Raw genomic sequence first — 21,918 nt, 5'->3', positions numbered from 1 at the left:
TTCATCATTGCACAGAGATAATTCAGGTAGCAATATGCAGTCAGAATCTACGACCTTAATTTACCACCACCATCTTCACAATTGCTAAAGTACAGAACCTGCAGGCAACCAGAAATCAGATACAGGAGGATCTTGCTTCCCAAGACAAATAAAGTAAGAAACAAAAGGCAAGAACAAAGGGATAGAAAGTACAGTTGATGTTTTAAGACAGTTTGATCTCATCCTTATTCCTGGAAAGGCAGAGACACTTGTTTGAGCTACTTTGATCTAAGACAGAAGCCTACCACATAAACGACACTCTCTGGGAAATTTTAAATGATTCTCTGAATAACAAACTCTACTACTATACAGCAGTTTAAAAGTTCCTGTAAAGATTAGTCAAAACTGTCTTTTGGTCTAACCAACCACATACCTGGATCTCTTTCCTTTTCTTGGCTCTTTCAGAAGGAACCTTTGGATATTCTACACCCACTGCTTTGCCGCTTCTCTTGTCCCACTTTTCACAGCGACATTTCTGGTGGTTGATGGTATAATAAAGCTGGGAAAGTCTTGGTGACACCTGCACTCTTTCATGCCCAAAAGCCCTGATTAGCCTGGCAGTATCAATGGTGGAAATGGAACTGCTCGCCTCAGTCTGAGTAGCAGTTTCCATCTCTGTTTGGGTCACTGCATCTGATTCTGAGGCGGTAGAACTGATCATGGTGCCATGATCTCTACTAAGCCTTGACTCTGAGGAAGTGTCACTAGGAGTTTCCAAGCATTGCTGGTGCTCCAAAATTTTATTCATGTGGCGGATAATTTTCTCTCCTGACCTATTTTTCCTGAGCTTAACAAAGCTATTTTTATCATGGGTGATATGTGGTCTTTCTTCAACACATGTTGCATTAGGCTCCAAGGTACTTTCAGACATGCTCTGTTCTGGCAGTCTTATTTCCTTTGGTTCTCTTCCCTTTATTTTCTTTTCAGAAATGTTCTTTTCAGATGTTGTTGGTATTATTATATGCTTAATGGGATTCTGAAGGACCCTGGCCAATCGATGGAGGCGTTCAACAAGAGACAGTTCACTATTACTCCTAAAATCACGGTGCTGGTGTCTCTTCTGGCACTCCAAAAACTTAATCCAGAGCTCATCTAAGCTACCACTGGAGTGGGTTCTCTGTCTCCGTGGTAGGTCTTTCTCCACATTCTCACTAAGGCAAGTTGTTTGACTACATGGCAAAGGATAATTTCTAGCTGCTTTTCGTTCTGCTGCTCTTCTGCCATGCTGAAGTAGCTCCTTCCTTGATGTTTCATTCCCCAAAGATGCACTAGCATTTAGATCCTCATTCTTGCTGTAATCTGCTTCCACAGTGAGTGGAAAGAATTCATTTTCACCATCTTTTTTATGATGAACAGAGACACCACGCTGATGCCAATGTGGTTTTTTCCAATTCTGCAAGACAGCACTTGAGGGAGGTCTAGCATATCCAATACCAGAACTGTCTTCTGACAGCTCACTGTTGGACAGGAAGTAGCTCTCACACACGGGCATTGGATGATGAAGGTAGAACCGTGAAGATTTGAAGACTGAATGAGTGGGTTTTACAGACTTCAAATGATCTGTATGTCCTAGAAGAGAATTAAACACTTAAAATGTTTTGTTTCTGTACAAGGAAGCAAGTAGCAAAGAGCAAATCTTAAGAAGGATGAATTTCATCCTAATACTTTGCAATCACTTCAAAGTATTAAAAGCAGGAATCACTGTACCCATTCCTGAAATTCAACAAACTTAGAAATGAAGTTTCAGCATTATTACAAGTACATAAATAATGTTTTCTATCATTTGCAACACAGAATCCAAGACAATATTCTATCCAACTGAATCTGAAGGAATAATCTAGTCACACCACAGGTAATTACTCCGACCAAAAGTTGGACTGAGTCTTTTTTTTGTATTTATGGAAACTCATGACAGGCAGCTGCAACTCATTTTGCCTCTTTTCAGACAAATGCCCAGGGAGTACAAAGGCCCTCTAAGGCTATGCCTAAACGTTATCTCTTAACTAACTCAGAACAGCACTATACATAAGACAACCAATACCAGCAGAGCTCTTAGTGTGCCATCAGAGATGGTTCTAAAACCTGGCTTTGCTTTCAAGCTCAGATGACACATTCTAGTTCAAAGCAGCAGTTAAATCCCTCCAGAATATGCTACTATCTGAAATTACAAAGGACTATATGCAGAAATCCAATTATAAACTCATTCGTAATAGACATACATTAAGTATGCATGCAGCATGTGCTAGCAGGAATATACTCCAAAATAAGTTTAAAGTCATTTGTAATACACTCTAAAAAAAATAAATTTTAAAAAGTAAAAAGTGTTTAATGTTATGTTCTTTGTATAATGGATTACATTATATCATGAACCATGAAGGCAGAAATTAAGAATTATGGCTACTGCCAGAAGGATTTCCCAAGTACCTATGCTCACTGCAAGATATTCCGTGCCATTTTAGCCAAGTACATCATTTAAAGATGCCTTATAAACTAGTAATAGCTTTAATAGCAATAAAAAGTTAATATAAAAAAAGAACTGTCTAATGGTAACAACACTGACCAGGTAACGGGGAGCTGTCAGCAAATGCATATCAGGCTCCATTAGTGGCAGGAATCACACCCATACTAGTTTCTCTCTATCTCTCCAACATTCCTACCAAGTTTGGGTTTTTGTTTGTATTTTTGTTGGTGGTCTGTTTTTTTCCTTTAACAGTCTTGTTTCTGTGACTGTGACCTACTGATGAAAACAGAACTGGAAACCGGGTCTTCCTTCCATCATTTGAGCAAGTTTTGCCACTGATCCAGCAAAAGCGTGGCAAGTCCCACAACCAAGCCTCTCCCTACCCCAGGAGGAACATACCTACCTACCTCACCAAGAATCACAAGCTATGTTTTTATAAAACCTCAATTCCACATGGAAAAAAGCGGTGCAAGATAAGCTTATGAAAGGTTACAATTGTGTGAATTCACACTGTTAACACTGCCTCATAAACCTTACTTTTAGTCACTTGTTTTCCTTGTATTTTATATAATTTTTCCCTTCCCAACACAAAGACACTGCAGTGTAATGTCAGAATCATGAACAGTGTAACCAGACCAGTCTCACTAACTCCGAAATTGGAGGAATTTGTCTTCCCATACAAGGTCAATATTCATATACTAATGTAAGAGGATTCCTCCACATCCTCCTGACAAATGAAACAGGCTTGGGAACACTATGCAGAATTTTTGCTATTTCTGTATTTTTTAAAAGTTACCAACAAAATGGAAGGAATGCAAACAGGCAAAAAATAAAGGTAAGTTTATATAGAGAAACTTTTTAAAAAATACATAACTTGCATAATTTTAAGCTCTAGACAAGCTCTGTGGGTAGAAGTAATCTTTTATTAGACCATCTAAAAATACAGTGCAAGAAGTCAGGGAAATTTTAGACACACAAGTCTTTCTTCAGAAAGCTTGCTTAAATTTCCGACTGTACTGGCTGGTTTATCAAAAGATGATTTCTGCTTACAGTTCTGTTCTTGCCTGTGTCTTTAGACCACCACACGTACAGAAAAATACTATTAGATAATTTTATATTAACACTTGTGTTCCCCTTTCATTTTTAATCAGGCTATTCAGAGAAAGGTATCTGTTGATCTCTGCTCCAACACGATGTGTTGTTTGTTACTGCAGATTCTTGTTCGGAGAACTCACTTCTATACACGCACTCTTTCCTCAGCACTACCACCATGATCCAGCATTCTTCTTCTGAGCTACCCACAGTGAATGAAGAAAGCATTTTTCTATACGAGTCCACTTCTTTTTGTATTCTTGCATTTTATAAATGCTCTCAGAGAATTATTTCTTCCATTAGAAAAACTAGGTTCAGACAACATTGTCTTTATTGTTGCAATAATTCAACTACTGATCCTTTGTACGCTCACAAAAAAATTAAAATTAGCATGAAATAATTACTTCCAGTGTGTCTTATGCAATTATTTTAAATTATCTTCTGGAAATACCAAAATCTCTCCATTCTGAAGAGAGAAGCTTCAAACAAAACCCTTTCTAAAATGAAAAATTAAAATAATCAGGAGAAATCCCTATTAATATATCAGCACAGCTCTGTGGGGTGACCTTACCCCAGGCATATTGAGCTGCCTGCTTAAAAAGGACAACAATAATCACACTGAGGTACTCCATTAAAATCTGTTCCATTAAATGTCTTCATATAACAGATTTACATGATGCTAAGAAAAATAAAGGGGCTCTGAAAAACCCTGTATATGTGACTGCCTAGAAGAGAGTGGGAACTCTAATTCAGAATCCATTATGCCGTTCATATGTTTCAGGTCCCATCCCTCATCAACAGCCACAATTACATTACCTCCATGCAATTTGCTCACTCTCTGTTTAATATAGAACATGCTGGAAAATACTATACCATGCAATAAAGAGCTTCCCTGAGGAATTCATAGTTGCATTTAGGAGAGATGGCAACTACTCAGCAATTTTCTTTTTACAGTTACTTCTGTCCAGGAACAAGATGCAATTCTCAAACACAACAAAATCCTCATCCCTACTCAGACTCAAGGGAGTTCATCAGCCACCCAAAATTAAAGAACGAGTGCACAAAAAGACTGTCCATCAGGACTAATTTTAGTTACTGTCATGAGATACAGTGTCAAAATCATCAGTTAGCTCAGCATAATTTAATTTTGCCAGTATTCTCAACAAATAAAGCCTTAAAGTAGGCTACTAGAGGAGTAAACCCTTACCTTCACCTCTCAGGAGTACCATCCAACAAGGTTAACGGAATGGAGGAAGAAAGTGATATCAGTCAAATCAAATTAAAATTCAGCTAAATACCAAAATAACAGAGATACTTTACATGACATCACAAGACATCAGCATATTTGTGGGCAGCCACACAACCCCAACCCAATATACACAGCCATCCTCTGCTTTTATTTACCAGGGAATTTCTCTCATTTTCTACATGGGCATCCTTTCTACACTTAATGCTCATGTTCACATAAAGAAGACTTCACATTCCACAAAGTTAACAGTGCCTTTAAAAAACCAAACAAAAAACCCAAACCCCATCATATTTAAAAAAAAAAAAAAATCAACCAAAAAAAAAAACAAACCCAAAAACTTACAAAGGCTCTGACAAGCCCTGGGGCAACTGAAATGCTAGAAAATATCCAAGTATTTGGACAGTTGGGGAGACACAGAAAGTTGGTGAAGAGCAAAATGAGTCAAATTCAGCACCTTCAGGCAGACCATGAACAGTATCATGAGACCAGAAATCACAGATCCTGAAAAGTAATTCTTTTGCTCTGCTTTCTTTCATGTGTATGAAAACACATGTAAAAATAAACACAGGTTTTAACTACCTGCAGTAGCTTCCAGTGGTATCATTTGCTCCTCAGCCCAGGCTAGCTTGGGCTTGGCCCTCTTACTGTAGATTACTTCTTTATGCTTGATAGCCGTACTGTCTGGAGGATTATCACCCCTTAAATCAAGCACGTTTGCCAGAAACCTTGAAGGAAGAGCATCATTTGACCCTGCAGAGAAAGACAGCAATAATTACGAGTAAAAAGAGAAAGCGGGAAAAACAGATAGAGGTTTCACAACAAGGACAAGGTCTGAAAGAAAGCCTGTTATCCAAGCAGTAGTACCAATATATTCACCAGCCAACAGTCATGATCCCTAGCGAGCAGTTCTAGTGACTAATACAGCAACAGTAGGTATTGCACCACATTGTTTTCCATGATCTTTGGTGGCAAGCTTCTTCCGTGAAAGGTAGGTACATTTTACCTATTGTACTAATGAGCAGAGACAAATACAAGGAAACGAACATTAGACAAGTCAGCCAGGAAGCCAGACACAGGACTTGGGTCCAGACTCCCTCATGCTCTCATAAAAATTCCAGACATTTTCACTGACTGATGTAAACATCTATTTTCCAAGCTCAGAATAGCAATAGTGAAAAACTGAAAGACTAGAGCAGGTCTGTATAACCTCTAAACAAGAATTCAAGACAACAGCAGCAGAGCTCTCTTACTAGCATATCATTGATTCCTAATGTTAGAAGCTTAAAATGTCCCCTAACTGATTTACCATCCTTGTCATCACCACCTAACATTCAGTGGACTTACTCCATTTCTTTCAGCTACTACTCGTGAGCTAAGTATCTTAGCTGCAGCAGGGAGTTTATAAAACAAAATATATCTTTTAATTCTGCTGTACATTTTCTAGAATGCTGCACTGCCTCATATGCATACTACATTTTCATATCTAGCATCATAGTTTCTGCAAAACAACAGACCCGCATCACATTTGTTTCTCTCGTTTTGACCATATTACAACAGACAGACTGGAAAAAGGTAATGAGGAGAGACGCACAAACAACTACAAGCACAATCTGTGGCTATAATGACTAACCTGTGCACTTACTGTCACTGCTGTTATCAACCTGCCCCCCTGGGGCACATCTGCCAGGAACTGGACATGTCTGTAATATTAAGTTTTGTCTACAAATAACTTTGGCTGTCAAAAAGCACTGACTGAAAACAACCTGCGAATAAGACTTATAATACTTAACTGATGCATTCTTTGCATACAGGAGAGAACTGAAAAATAACAGCAGGCAAAGCAGAAGTTGATGAATCACAGAGCATCCTTTCCTCCAGTAAACAAGAAGTGTTTTTTACTGGGAGATGGGAGGATGTGGGGAAGAAGTGAATATATATTTTAAACGACAGTTACAAATACACTGTTTATAGAAAGGCTTTCTACACTGGAATCCCCTAACATGGAGGAAAGAAATTCAGTACTGAAAAAGCCATTATTCAAAATGCAGGTTGTATTATGCAGATATTTCAGAATGCACACATACCAAATTAATAAAAAAAATTGGGAGAATGTACATAAATAAGGGAATTGAAAAGGAGAACTGGCAGAGATATGAAAGAGTCTAAACTGAATAGTAATTCCCAGAAGAAAGTAAATTATCAAGCTGTAAAACATTGAGCCTTGTTTCTTTTCACTGCCAGAATGGAGCACTAACATCCCTTTCATCAAAGAAATTGAAACCATAGCCTTCAAGTCAGGACTCGTACATCTTTGTGTTATAAAGTGGTGTGAACATGAATAAAGACATTTTTCTACTTGAAAAAAAACAGTGCACTTAATCTAAACTGCTAGAACAGAAGAGTTCTGAGCTCAACTGAGACAATTCTGCATATGAAATAGAAATATTCTGATCCATGAACTACAACCATCATTTTGCATTTGGAAGACCTAAGATAAGTACCTGAGTGAGAGCTTTCAACACTGGTTTCTGACCCAGCTGGAGAAATTTTAGATCCTGCCTTTAGATAAGGAACATAATACATCCCAGTACTTCCAGAAGGTTTATACGGCAGCAATAAGGGCTGATCTGTGGGGATGGAAGGCAAAGCAATTACCAGAAGTCAGGCTTTAATCCTTTAATGCAACTGAAGAAAAATGCAAGAAATCAGAACCCAAGGAACTACTGACAATGTTCACTGTGGTAAATCTGGAGAAATACCTTAATATTTAGGAAAATAAATTGCTATTATTAATTACTTAATTAACTATTTAATACCCACCCAATGGGTAGAAGGTTGACTGTTGCTTAGCTAGAAAAAATAGCTTGCTTACCTATTCAATACTAGATTTTTGACTAAGGCAACGAACACTGACTTAAAAAAATAAATAACTCTCATACCCACTTGGCTCCCAGTTGATCCATATTTAATGAAACAATTTTAAATCAACATGGATATCTGTTTCTTACATCAAGAAAAAGTGTGCTGTCATAACAGAATTCCAGCAGATGTCTGGACCAGAACATTAGCTGACTTCTGACAGCAAACAGAAGAGGTGATCAGATAGCTGAAATATTTTTTGCACTCTAATATAATGCTCTCTCAACTCATAATATTTTAAACACCCTGAGAATAGACATACAAAGCCTGGAGCCCAGGAAAAAAATCATGAAAGCTACACAAGTCTACACACATCAGTAGTACAAAACATCACTGTGACTGCGCAACATCCACACTCCTCTGTCAACAGATATTAAAAGCCCTGCACATTCTGTTTTATTCCATTGAAAATAATAACGTGCATATTTTCCTCTTAGTTTTTGTACTACCTTGCCTAGCAAATCAGTAATCGGATCTCTCTCTCAATAAACTCTGAACAGTGAGCCAAATCAAATTATCTAGAAACAAATGTCAGAAAATTTTCCTGAACCAGACCTGTACATAACAAATTCAGTTCTAGATAAACCTGAACTGAATCACAACTGTATTGATACAACTCCCTACCCAGAAGGCTGCAGAGCCTGAGTTTAAGGGCTGGGGGCTTTCCCATATGAGTAACTTTAAGCCTCAAAATTATCTCAAGAAAGTTACTTCCACAAAAAAGCTGGGTTTGATTTTGGGTTTTAATACCTATAAATATAATGAGCTTGAATAGACTGAAGTCTATGCATACATATAAGACACTCATTTGCTCACCACCCTGCCTTGGGAAAGAGGAAATCTTGTCAAGAGATGAAGTTGCATTGTTGGGAAGTTCATGTGTTTTCTGGAGAGACGACTGGTGGACAGCATTTTCACTGCCTTGTGAATTAACATAGATTTCTGCTGAAAAGGTTGTTTTTTCAGGACTTTCTGTTGTTATCTGAGTGCTAGCATCAGAAGTACTTTTCCCACTTTTTGCAGGAGCTACAGAGTTGAAGGTATTCTTCAGACAACATCCTCTTGAACCTGGAACAGTGACTTGCGGGCTCTCACTGCTTTGCAGAGGCAGCTCTTGCCCTGCTGTGCTTGTAACAGAGGAAAGCACTGGGCAGGCATCTGCTGAAGACACTGGTATTGGGAAGGATGAAGATCTTTGATCTTCTGGAATAAGGTCAGCAGGTGATAATTGAGGTACAGCTTCTAGTAAAGTTTCTGCAGTTTTTAAAGACACTAGTTGAGTATTAACTTCAGGTTTATCCCCTGATTTCATCTCATGTTCAGTGTTCCGGCCACTATGCAGCTCTGAGTTATTACATTTTGTGGAAAGAGTTATGTGGACACAAGAAAGTGCTTTCTTAGTTGGTGATGAAGGGGATACAGATGTGGTGGATAAAATCTCATCTGTAGATGAATGGTGAGACATACCAATTTGCTTTCTTGCAGCCTCCTTCTGAGTGAGAGGTACTTTATCAGAAGGACTTTTCTTCTCCTTTGCCAACAACTTAAAACGGGTCTTCAGCAAATCAGTTTGTACAGCTGGACCTGAACCTTCTGATCTCTCATACAATTGCATGTGGCCAGGTGGGCTGCTTTTCTCCTGCTGGTATGAGCTTACAGAATGAGCTTCATTAAATCTATTCATTTCTTGACTGACTCTTGTATCACAGTCAATTCCCACAAGTCTGGCAGTATGCCTGCCCAATTCAGCCGCATCTTGAGGCAGAACATCAGAATTTTTTGCGCTAAGAGTCTGTCTTTTATCAGCATGGATGCTTACACAATCCTGATCTGACAAACAGTCTGTTTCTTGATAAGCTCCAACTCTGTTACTGTCAGCAGAGACATGAAACCTGTCTTTCTCAGCAGAATAAGCAATCTCATTAGACACTGAGCCAGCAAGCATTGGACTTGGAGGACAGGTCTTAGATCTTTCCCAGTGTTTGTCACACCTCTGCTCCTCAGTGCTAGCAGGGTCCACATCCAAAGGCATTATCCCATCAAGACCGTCGCTACTAAGACCACTGTCAAGTGCCATGAAAGTCAATGGTGACTGCAAACGTTTTCGGGATGAAAAGGTGATAGAAGTGATTTGCTTAGCCAGATCTTCAGAAGACTTCTCCGTAGACAGCTTCTTCTGAGCTGGTAAATGGACTTCTGTTTGGATATCAGGAGAAGCTGCAGATCTCATTGCACCTGTGTCCCATTCCTTCTCCAACGGTGGATGAAGTTCAGCAATGGCATCAGAATGACTAGCTGCAGTTTGACATTGGTTGCAGATAGGCGTTTGAACGGTACTTAAAGATTTAAACTGCATATCCTTCAGCAGGCAACCATCAGAAGGATCAGCTCTATATAATGGCACAGCTTGTCGTAAGCTTGACTCTGAAAGCTCCTTAGTCCTGACGGCTTGAGAGTGTTTGTCAGTTTGAAATCTTTTGTTACTTGGAGTTTTGAAATGCTCTATGTCCTGTTCCTGGTTACGGCTATACTCAGAAGCAGCTTCCAAACCACACACACATGGATCCTGAAAAATACAGAATTCACAGAGGATAGGTGGATAACTTCCAAAATCTGGATTGCAGAATTCAAAAAAAGGCTAGTGCTGTCAATAATCAATAGTCTGTCATCATGAATGGGCACATGCTTTTTCTGGAACTCATCTATTAATGGAACTAATTTTAAAAAGTCTCTTATTTTAAGTGCTAGCAAATTAGCTATATATATATATAACATGGTTTTGTTGCTATAACAAACAGCAGCAGTGACATCTATAACAGAACCCTTTATTTTTGTGAACTATAAAGTTGTAACTCAGTTAAATAGGCTAAGTTGTAAACACCTCTTCAACATCACTCCACTCCCTGGAAAGCAAAAATAAAAATTTCTTCCTATCAGTTGGCTTCATACACAGTCCAGTTCATAACACACTAGGAATAATGACTATCTTTTGAAGGAATATTCACTATGTAAATTCACAGGTATTTAGAGAGATACATACATATCGCTAAATCTTTGTGACTTCAGTGATAATTTTACTAATTGAAGTAATAGCCAATTAGCCACACACAATATCACAGAAACAACTTCAGTTAGAAGAGATCTCTGGAAGTCTCTAGTCTGACCTCTTGCTCAAAGTAGGGCTAACTACAACACTGAAACTCAGGGCCTTGTCCCATCAAGTTTCAAAAATCTCCAAGGATGGAGATCTTGTATGCAATTTAACCACTTGTGATCCGTAAATTACTGATGAAAGGCAGCCCTTCATAACTCCACGGAAATACAACTGCTGCCAGTTATAAGTACTCAAACCTTAACCAAGTATGTAATGTTAAGTTCTGGTGACCTCCAAATCAGGTGGCAGAGACACACTAAAACTCTTCTGGTTTGGACCAGAGTCCAAACAAACATCGCGCTATCAAAGCACTAGATTACGTGACATTATAGGGTTACAGGGATACCTCTGCATTAGACATTTTGTTATGCCATAACTATCACTATATGAAACAGGAGTTGATATAAAAGACTTTCCCTTCCACTTGAGTTGTTTGACTCTAGCATTTATGAAGCAGAACTAAAATGAAAAGGAACTCAGTCACATTGGAACAGTTGGGAAAAAAAGAAAGCTGTTCTATACAAAGCATGAGAAAATATCTAATTAGAAAAGCTTTAATTTTCTGTAAATGATATTTCTTTTTTCCCCTAAAACAAGTATGCCAATTTCCCTCTCAGACAGGAGCCATAATAAGTCTTTTTATTTTTATGGTCACAGCCCACTGCTGACAGTAATTAGAAAATGACTGAAAATAATCAGAGCTTTGATTTGCTCTTTAAGGTAAATGACAACTTATAAAAACTTTCCAATTCTCAGGTGCAGATCATTTTCATTCTCCCATCACCGCAGATATGTTTGCCACAAACACTATTTTTTTTTTTGTTTGGAAAGCTGATGACAATGCTGCAAAAAAAAGAGAACGTATTCCTAGCAACGGGTAAGACACTAATCCCACCAAAAATAAGGAAGTTCACTATCAGTTGTCTCTGCTCAGAAAGCCTTTTGAAAAAAATGTTACCTTTACATCTTCATCTGATCATGTAAGTTGTCCCACATCTGTATCACACCCAGCTATCAGAGACACTATATTTAGGACTCTGCTATCTGACTACATGTATTGTATTCAGGTATCTGGCACATATTTTACACAACAGTATAAAATGTTGTGTCTTAAATTACCTGCCTGTGGTCATTTAGGAAACTGACACTAATAATTTACTTTAGTACTAACTTCTGTCCTGGTTTCTTTGCCTGATTTTACTAACCCATTTTCAGCATGCTCTCCAGTCCTCATTGCTTCCACTTTCTCCTGTACCTCAAGCCCCATTCCACCATCAAAAAAAAAAAAAATCCCAGCAGCAACAATCAACAACAATTTATCATAGCAGGTAAATAAAATTAAAGCAACATATGCTATAGCCCTCAGCAGAATCAGAAAAAAAAAAATCCACACCCTGCTCTCTGAGCATACTCATCAGATGGTGTTGCCTTTCAGCTGCTTATTAATAAGACAGATTACTGACACTGCAGTTAAATGGAAAATTCCCAGGGCTACAGCACCTGCTCACTAAGGAACCTATACCTTCTTCTGGCATCTCAAAATGTAACCTAGTTTCTCAACATATATTCAATACTTTGTATGCAGAAGGTATCACACAGAGATAAAAGGTATGAAGGGATCAGCAAATGGCTCTCTAGTTACTTGCCAGGCAAAGTAGAAATAAATGTGTCTAAAACCTCAATGAAGTTTGGATATTCCAAACTCTTCTTTCGACTCATTACAAACAGCACATACTAAGAGGGCACATTCATTGTCTGCAAAGATTTACCGAGATTAACAAGACAGACAAAACGTGATCCTCTCACACTGACTGGCTCACCACCCTCATTTCCCCACTTTCTGCAAGTCCCCACACATGTGGAGAGATCAGGAGGAAGGGATGTATAGGGCTTGTGCTTCCAAGACTTTGCTCATTACAGCAGAAGTTCCCAAACGCTGACAGCTGATCTTTGCAGCAACTTACCTGACTGGTGTAAGCAGAAGGTAGTGTGGAAGAAAAGAAATGCAAGTATCTCTATATTAAAGATTGCACTACAAACAAATGAATAAAATACCACACTCGCAGATGCATGCAGAAAACCTGTTACTCTAAGAGCACGAAGAGAAAGCCTTGCAAGAATAACTGGGAAAACCTTAAAGTTACCATTCACAGTAATTTATTGCTATCAGGGTTGATCAAAAAACTGCAACAGATTTTGCCCTGAAGCAGAGACAACTACTCACCTGATCCATTAACACTGCACCTCCAACGAGGGGCAATAACACTGGAATACTAACCTTTGGAAGCAGCTGTATAGACTCTGGAGAAACGAACATTTAACTACACACTGAGATCCCCCTCACTTGTATATGCACTAACCAAAACAGGTATCATACCATTAATCCCATTCCTGACACAAAATACCACACCATACTTCACACGACATGCTAGAAAGCAGCTCCCTCTTACATTATTTCACCCAGATTCTCTTTGACAGGTCAGTTTAGCATCAGAGGCAGTATCATGGTTAGTGAACACTGGAAATAGACAAAAGACAAATAATTTCATCAGCAATCAAACCTTACATCCAAATCATTAGAGCTCGTTAGTGTATGTGAAACTATAGGCCACCAGCCTTCTTTAGAGAGAATTTAAGTATGCCCATCATTTTATTAATTTGTCAGTATCTGCACTTCCTTAATTTAAGTGTCATTCAAGATTACAATACTTCCATTGCGGTGCAGAGACCAAATCTGAGGGAAATGTACTTCTATGGAGACGGGCCAGATAAGCTTATTTCTAGGAAAAAAACAGAATAAAAATCTTGGCTATTTTATTTCTCCTACTGATTGGAACAACTGTGGGAACAGCAGAGTATATTTCATTAATGAAGTGCAACACAGGTCCCCAGATGATTACATCCTCAGCAGCTGGCTGGAATTTGGAAACACAAATCAGTCAAAAACATTTTTGGTGTAAGTCACGGTATAAACAAGTATTGCACAACAGATTTTCCAACCTTTCTACATCCCAGATGTCATTAGCAGTAAACTATTTCAGCAAGGTCTGGATTATTTTTCTGAAGCAGTACTTTTCTGTGGCCTTCTGTATTCTAAGCAAGTAAACTAGTTTATTTGGCTTCCTGTATTTCCTAGAGCCAAGGACAACAAGGGACTGCAGCAGAATGCAAGGACACAGAGCAGTCCTGTGCCAGGGTAGGGGTGCTCCCAAGACAAGCTCTTCCCTAAAACACATATCAGTTCAATGGCCTGAAGTAATACACAGCAACTCCTACTACTGAAAGCAAGCACAGAAGTTGCTATAAACTCATCTTGCTAAGCCTTTCACATGTTTTATTGTGCTTGTTATGTGTCATCTTTCCAAAAAAGATCTGTATGGCATATGATCCACAAGAGATTGCAGTGCAAATTTATAGCTACAACTCAGTGAACTTCCTGAAGAAGTGAGAAAGCACAAGGAGTGGAAAAATACAGCATATAGTGGAAGAATACAGTATACAATGGGGGAATGCTCTTAGGTAAGTCAAGAGACAGCCATTTGGCACCCTTAAAAATACAGGTGGGGTAGTAAGGTCCTCAATTTAGATGGAAAATTCTTAGGTTTAATATGGTAAAACTGTACTTACATCTTACAGCAACTTAAAAATCCCTCTATATCAACTGGGGGACTAAAATGAACGTACAAATGGCACAAAAAGGCAGCTAAACCTGAAAGACAATGCTCCTGGAACAGAAGACAGCCTACATATCTTTGGCTTTTCCCTGTTGTTCTTTACATTCATTTTATCTAGAAAGACTCTAATTACTTCAGTGGAAGGACAGTAACAGGGCTGATTTCTGGAGCCTAGGACTGATTTTTCGTATGTTTTTCCTAAAAACACCAACAAACAATTTTGTGACCAAAGAGCGTCACCCATTCTAGGATTAAACTTCTCAAGGCTATCAAAATAGTAAGTACTCTACTGCAAACTTAGCTGCTCAGGCGAAAAACAGATCTCTACCGCCACACTAGCATGGCCACAGGTGCAGGAATTATTCATCAAACAGTAACCTATCTATAGGCTATAGTATACTATATCTAACAGTAACCATCTACAGGAATGTCTTGGCAACCCTCTGCCTCTATCACAAACAACTTCATAGACAGTGCCATCCGCTTCTCAAGCTTCACAAGACCCATCTCTGGACAATCTGAAATGTCACATATCTTAGGCCTCTTTACAAAGCATTTGCAGTTAATAAATCTCCAGCCTCTGCCTCCTTTTCCTCCTGAAGAAGCCCAATGCACTGCACTTTCTCTTTCCATGAACAGCCAGTTAAGACCCTTAGGAAGAGTCTGTATGAAATTGAGTCAATGCAAAATGTAGGAAAAACCCTCTGTGTCAAGAGTTCCACACTTGCCATCTATTCTTAAGCATTTCTGCCAAGCTTTAGTGTTTATTAGAGAAGCATAACAGCACGAGTGGAGGATTTCTCTCCTTGTGTAATGGAACAGCTATAAAATCAACAGGAAGACTCCACAAATGAAGTGTACCGTAAACAGACTCACTGTGCAAGGTTTGTCAGTCTTACAGAAGAAAAAGAAAATAAAATACAATTCTGAGTTGCGCTCATGACCACTGCCTGCTATTAGAGATATAGTTTCAAAATTCAATTTTCATATCGAATGTTCCCTTTTTTGGGACACTATTCAGCTGAGCACTTGAGTACATGTTTGGAGCCCATTTATGTGCATATATCCCAGTCACCTCCTTAAACACTCTGCTCAGCTAGAACTTGAGAAATCATTATGATGCTTCTTTTCTAGAGCGTCTGTTAACACATCACCAGTGACAAACAGCTATCAAACAGATACTTGACTATCTCAAAAGATAGAACAATCCCTAGAATCAAAAGATCACTGAGAAGAATTCTCCCAAGCTGTCCTGCTTCTTCATTGCATGTTTTGGTGGGTTGTGTTGGGATTTTTTATATATATACAAGCTTCACATGCTTCCTGCGGTAAACAATAAAATATCACAGTGGTACATGATTTTTCTCAAGTTGTCACCTATAAAAACGAGAAGCAGAGTCTAAACTTTCCAAAAAGAACATTCATCATAAGCCTGCATCAGAAGCACTAAATAAAGATGACGGTCTGACGAAAGAATTGTTTGGTTGACTGCTAGGAACAGTTTGTCTTTCTCAGTCTTAAAGTTAAGTAGAAGGAAAATATCTTTCCATAATCTTTGTTCTGTTCTTTTTAAGTCAGCACATGGCCAGCTTTGCTTTATAAATTCAAGGTATTTTTCAGAAGATTTTCCATTAAGTTTACAGTAGATTATTTTGTCAGCAACAAAACTGGCTGCATTTTTTTCAGTAAAATAGTTTTCAACTATCTTTATTTCAGTGACATATTGTTTTGCTTGGAGGGAAAAACACATTTATCTTAAATATAACCAAAAAATCCAGCCACCTTTATTCTGCAAATTCAAACCCATTTTTTATCTCAAATTAAAGCCATTGTAGAGCAAAAATATTTTCAATATCAAAGCAGAAAGTGTTGTGGTAAAACTAAAACAATTTCTTGGAATCCTTCTTTGCAAAACTATGATTAATTTCTTCTTACTTTAAATTGGGATAAAACAATTCATAGCTGACACTGGATTACATAAAGGTAAAATACTTGGTTCCAGTCTGTAACAAGTCAATGTTAGGGACAGAGCTGTGACCTAACAAAATCCGAAAGTTAGGGGGAGGGAAAGCTTCAGGGCCTCTAGTTTTTAGGAGTAGACCGAAGCAAAAATGTATTTGTGTTTTGGTTTTCTTTTTTAAGAACTGTCTGAATTTCTAAAGTCAATAATGTTGTTAAAATAAGAAAATTGTTAAAATATATTTCTTTTTCCAGCTCTCCAAAGATTACATCAATACATGATTAACTGAGAAGTTCGGTCTGATGTTTTTGGGGAAGTTGATGTCTGAATTACCAACACTGTTCATGCCCAAGAAACTATAAACACAAACACAGACTACTCTTAAAACACAGCTTTTCATTCTTGCTAATGCGAGGCTTTTAAGTAAAACAAACAAAACCCTACTGTTTTTCCTGGGAGGCAGGCAGTGTACAGGACAAAAAAAAAAACAAACCAAAACAAACAACAAAACTCAAAACAAAACAAACAGACAAGATAAAAAAAAGGAAGACACTGCGCCAAAACTAAGGGGATTTGTCTGAAACACCAGATTAAGGACAGATTACAACTGCTTTTTCAAATGCAAATTTCCTACATTCTCCTCAGAATCTGCCCCAACCTTTAGGTCTGCCTAATTATCCAGTCTCTCCTCCACCAACTCAAGGGTTCTCTGTCCTGCACACATGAATACATCATACATCCACTACTCCTATTACACAAGCACCTCCAAATTTTTCCAGTCTGTTCTTTTATTCAAAATACTCTCTATGAATAGTGCCTTATCTTGGGACACATGGAAGGCCCCAGAAACCATGACATAATTAGACTGGACACTAGATAAATGCTGAAAATGGATATTTAAAGTGAACTGAATACTCCTGCTTAGACAATTCTCAATCCAGACACACTATATATCAATACATGAACTAGAAATGCTCCAAAGACGACAGGCAAAACATGACAACAGTTCAATATTAAGTTTTACACAAAAAACAGAGCTGTTAAGAGCTTGTTCAGTCTGTATCCCTGCCCCAAATCAGCATTAACTACACTTAGATTATTCTCTAGAGATACTTGCCCAAGCTCTTCTTAAAAGCATCCTATGATTGACACTCCATAATCTTCTTCTCATCATCCTTACCGTTAAGGAATTTCTTTTCTAATATGACTCTTCCTTGCACTTGAAGCCCACTACCTTTGACACAGTCAACAGAAAGGAGGGACAGTTTACTCCCTTCTTCCCTGAAGTATCCTCTCAAAAATAAACACCACACTCCTTTGCAAACGTTTCAGAACACACGGGAAGTAACACAACAAATACTGCTATGGCCTAGACTACTGCACTGTACAGTAAACTCCTTCCACAGAAGGAAGAGTTTACAAGGCACAATCAGCACATGCATATTTTGTGAAAAGCAGCACTCTTAAGCCAATTAAGAATCATGAGCTGTGTGCACTTTCTCACCACAATAACACCAGTTCTCCCATTACGTCATCACTGATGATACCTCTGTCCTTCGCATCTTCCTTCAGGACATCTTCAGTGATGTGTCACTCCCCCTCATCCCAAACCACCACCACCCCACCTGAGATATCCAACTACTGTCTTTGGAAAAACAAAACACAAAAACAACCAAACCCAAACCCACAATATTATGCACTGTGTCCAGTCCTAAAAGATACCCAGGAACTGACTATGCCAAAACAAGCATCCCCCCTAAAACAGAGGTCTCATTAGTCTGTATTCCCCTCTCTCTGTCTAGCCACCAATCTTAAAAAATGTTGCAGGAATATAATTCATCATTTTAAGATCACAAGCAAGAGAGTAGCATTTATCGCCCATTTAAAAAACTTTCTCCAGAACAGCTCGTTTGTCTGTTTTGTACCTTGGCTAGTGCATATTTCCTGGCACTCAGAAGCAGCTCTGCCTTTATTTCCTCTATTCTTTGTTGGTCCTCTTCATTGAAGTCTGACACAGATTCCTGAGATCGGCTGGCCAGTTTTAGCTTCACCCACGCTACACAAAGAACATAAAACAGAAAGCAGTTCCCTTTCCATTTTCTCACATCATATACCATAACAGTTTTATAACTTAAAATCAGAACTTTGCTAGGCATTTCTAGCTACCACGACTAAAGCAACAAAGATCACTATGAAATAACTCATGGGACTGACCAGGAACAGAATTTAAAATGCATCTTTTGAACATTTCTTTGGAAAGGTGGATCCAGGACCCATTGACTCATTCTGTCATCTTTACAGTCTCAGGCTCAAGTCATCACTCTCACACAATCCCTTCCCGAATTCTTAACTGAGCACATGGCTAATAGCTACATGGACAAAACACCTTCTCGCACCAATGTTAGGCAGAAGGCAGCATTTGAACTGGAAAAGTACAATGCTATCCCATTCTATCATACTACATAAGATGACTAAAAAACATTGATCATTTAAGCCCTGTGCCATTAAAGCCTACACTAACAATATAATATAAACACCTTTAAAATCAGGGGAAGAGAATCTGGTCCTCTTACATCCATACCCCGTCATTTCAAAGCAATCCCTTAAACATATACCTAAATAAAGATTTGCCATTCTAACATAACACTTGATAAAACACAACTGAGACATTTTATTACCTCGTGCTTTCCTCTCCTCTTCATCTGCACTCTTCAGAATTTGTGTTGTATGTATCACAGATGATCCATTTCTCAGAAGGTTTTTGACATGGGCAGCTAGTGAATCTCCACTGCTACTGTCATCACTCTCTTGCATGCCTCCTGCCTTGCTTCCAGCTACACTAGCTTTAGACAATATGCTCTGGAAACCTGCAACACTGGCGACACTGCCTAGAGGCTCTGAGGAAGAAGGATTCCCCAGAAGGTTTTTGACACGGGCAGCTAGTGAATCTCCACTGCTGCTATCATCGCTCTCTCTCATGCCTCCTGCCTTGCTTCCAGCTACACTAGCTTTAGACAGCATGCTCTGGAAGCCTCCTGTGACACCAGTGACACTGCCTAGAGGCTCTGAGGAAGAAGGATTCCCCAGAAGGTTTTTGACACGGGCAGCTAGCGAATCTCCACTGCTACTGTCATCACTCTCTCGCATGCCTCCTGCCTTGCTTCCAGCTACACTAGCTTTAGACAACACGCTCTGGAAGCCTCCTGTGCTATCAGTGGCACTGCCTAGACACTCTGAGGATGAAGGATTCCCGAGCTCTGAAGTTCTTACAGTGCTGACTTCACTACTTCCATTGCTTTGTGCAAGACCCACCAAACCAGGCTGATTTCTGTCTGTAGTTACACTACTACAACCTTCTGGCTCAGCCCTTCCTACAGATTTTCCTGACCTGAACTCTTTGGTCATTTCTTTCACCATTTCTTCACGACTGTGCAAACTGGTAACAAAAGAATTTTCCCATCTTAAATTGCATGCGTCATAATTCAGCGGATTTATTACCAACCCTCCTTCTTGCATACTTCTTTGGGTCATACTCTCATCCCATGACAGTATCTTCTGAAACTGAGGGATGTTGTCTTTCCCTAACCTGGAACCTTCAGGGCCATCCTCCTTTCTAATCAGCACTGGGGAAGACTCAGTAGTTTCTCTTGAAGAGGCAATGGAAAAGAGAGGATCACGCCACCTGCCAGCTATATCCTCTGCCTCTGCCAAAAGCTCACGTATTTCTTGCAATGTGCCAGATCCAATCAAAGAATCACTTCCGTGACCCTTACTTCTCTTACTACCTACACTTGAAGTTTGTGATCCTCTGTCAACTTCCATTTCATTTTTAAGTCCAGCCAAAGAACTGGCAGTCCATCTCTGCAGGCTGCTATTCACATCTTTTGACTCACTTTTAGCTAGATGATCCTGAGCACTTTTTGGAACAAGCATGGGACTCTCTTTGTCAGAACGGCAGCCAGGTGAAAGAGTCTGCCGCTGCTGGTTTGGTTCAGCTAGTCTGGAGACAGATGAACACTCTGCCTCCCGCTGTGTGGAAAGCGGAGCAGTTATCTGCAGTTGGTGGCATGACATACTGCACTGACTCACTGGTTTGTCTCCAAAAGATCTCGAGAAGTAGGGAGAGAGTTCACGGGGCGACATAGTATCAGAGCCAACTTCTGAATTCATTGGTATAGACATACTGAGAGCAGAAGTGCCGCAGTTAAAACTTGTTTGCAATTTACCTACAAAGAAACAGAAAATTCATTAAGTTTAGGGCTCCAGAAAACAGCTGCATCAGTAAAGGCTACTTTTTCCTTGTACTAAAGGGCTTGTAAAGGAAAGGAAGAATTCTAATATTGGAAAACATTTAGGAAACTGATTTTAGACTGAGACTCGAACTGAGACTTCCATGCAAATTGTCTACTGAAAGATATCTCTTAGACCATTTTGGATAAATACCAAAGAAACTATAGAACTTAATTAAATTGCTTTTAAATAAATGTTCTTAGGTAAATGACATAGTGCTGCTTGAATGCCCAAATGAACACTCATATTATAAAGGTATCCTTGCAAGAAACAGAAGGGCTGTGGGGCAGTATTTCTAAAATATCCTTTTGGACGAAGTCAAAGGACACACTACGGATAAGCTTGTTTCCCATTACTGGTTAGAAAGGTCCAAAAGCAGACAAGATACATATGCAAACGCTAGAAGTACAACACCTATTTGCTCACTTTGTTAAAAAAAAAACAAACTAATTTAATGGCAAATGCTGTTCTTAAATCCAGGCTGGCAGATACACAGGGCAATGAAGAGCCTGCTCCCAGGTACGGCTGCCAACAGATGTTTACTTTGTTTCACATGCAATTTTGTTTCATGGCCCAACCTTGATATTTTCAAGCACATTAAACAGTCCAGCGCCCAGCTGAATAATACCTCTGTTGAGGACAACTCTACCCTTGTACCAATTGCCAAGTTGTTTCAGTTGCCAAGTCTCCCACAATGCTTAAAGAAGGTAAAAATAATAAAAGAAAATAAGCAAGTCCAACAAGCATAAGAAGAGATGCGCTTAATCACTTCTGGTCAGAAAAACAGGTCAGTGCAGGATTCTTGAAGTCACAGATATTCAAAGGTATTTTGATTAGACAGGTATTTGTGAAAACCCTTCAGATCCACTCTTCCCCACTGGCTACAAGATGCAAATGCCAAGACAGAATATGTTAAGGAAAATACACATTTGAAGTAGTTGCAATGCACATTTTCACATTTTAATGACACACTACATGGGCATGTCACTGAAGAACATCTTAGGCCTAATTGAGCACACACTGTTCTTCATATAGAAATGACTCAATACTTGTTAAGGTCATATCGATTTATTAAATTTT

The 21,918-nt window shown here is 39.0% G+C and overlaps 1 protein-coding gene across 4 annotated transcripts in view; it reads right to left on the bottom strand.

Annotated features, from left to right (window-relative positions):
- The window catches only part of ALMS1 (ALMS1 centrosome and basal body associated protein), a 76,043-nt gene that overhangs the window by 18,335 nt on the left and 35,790 nt on the right, over positions 1 to 21,918 (bottom strand). For 3 of the 4 annotated variants that reach the window (XM_055723499.1, XM_055723544.1, XM_055723604.1), the window contains 6 exons: positions 19,227 to 20,774; positions 18,474 to 18,604; positions 8,577 to 10,326; positions 7,343 to 7,468; positions 5,421 to 5,591; positions 413 to 1,608 (listed from right to left, as the gene is read on the bottom strand). In XM_055723499.1, the coding sequence (XP_055579474.1) occupies positions 413 to 1,608; positions 5,421 to 5,591; positions 7,343 to 7,468; positions 8,577 to 10,326; positions 18,474 to 18,604; positions 19,227 to 20,774 (4,922 nt within the window). The remainder of the gene's footprint in view (positions 1 to 412; positions 1,609 to 5,420; positions 5,592 to 7,342; positions 7,469 to 8,576; positions 10,327 to 18,473; positions 18,605 to 19,226; positions 20,775 to 21,918) is intronic. The other variant, XM_055723671.1, reaches the window with a different exon arrangement.

Source organism: Falco cherrug, chromosome 1 (genome assembly GCF_023634085.1).
Source record: "Falco cherrug isolate bFalChe1 chromosome 1, bFalChe1.pri, whole genome shotgun sequence".
Lineage (NCBI taxonomy): Eukaryota > Metazoa > Chordata > Aves > Falconiformes > Falconidae > Falco > Falco cherrug.
Note: the sequence above shows the minus strand (reverse complement) of the source record. Positions and strands in the feature narration are given on the sequence as shown.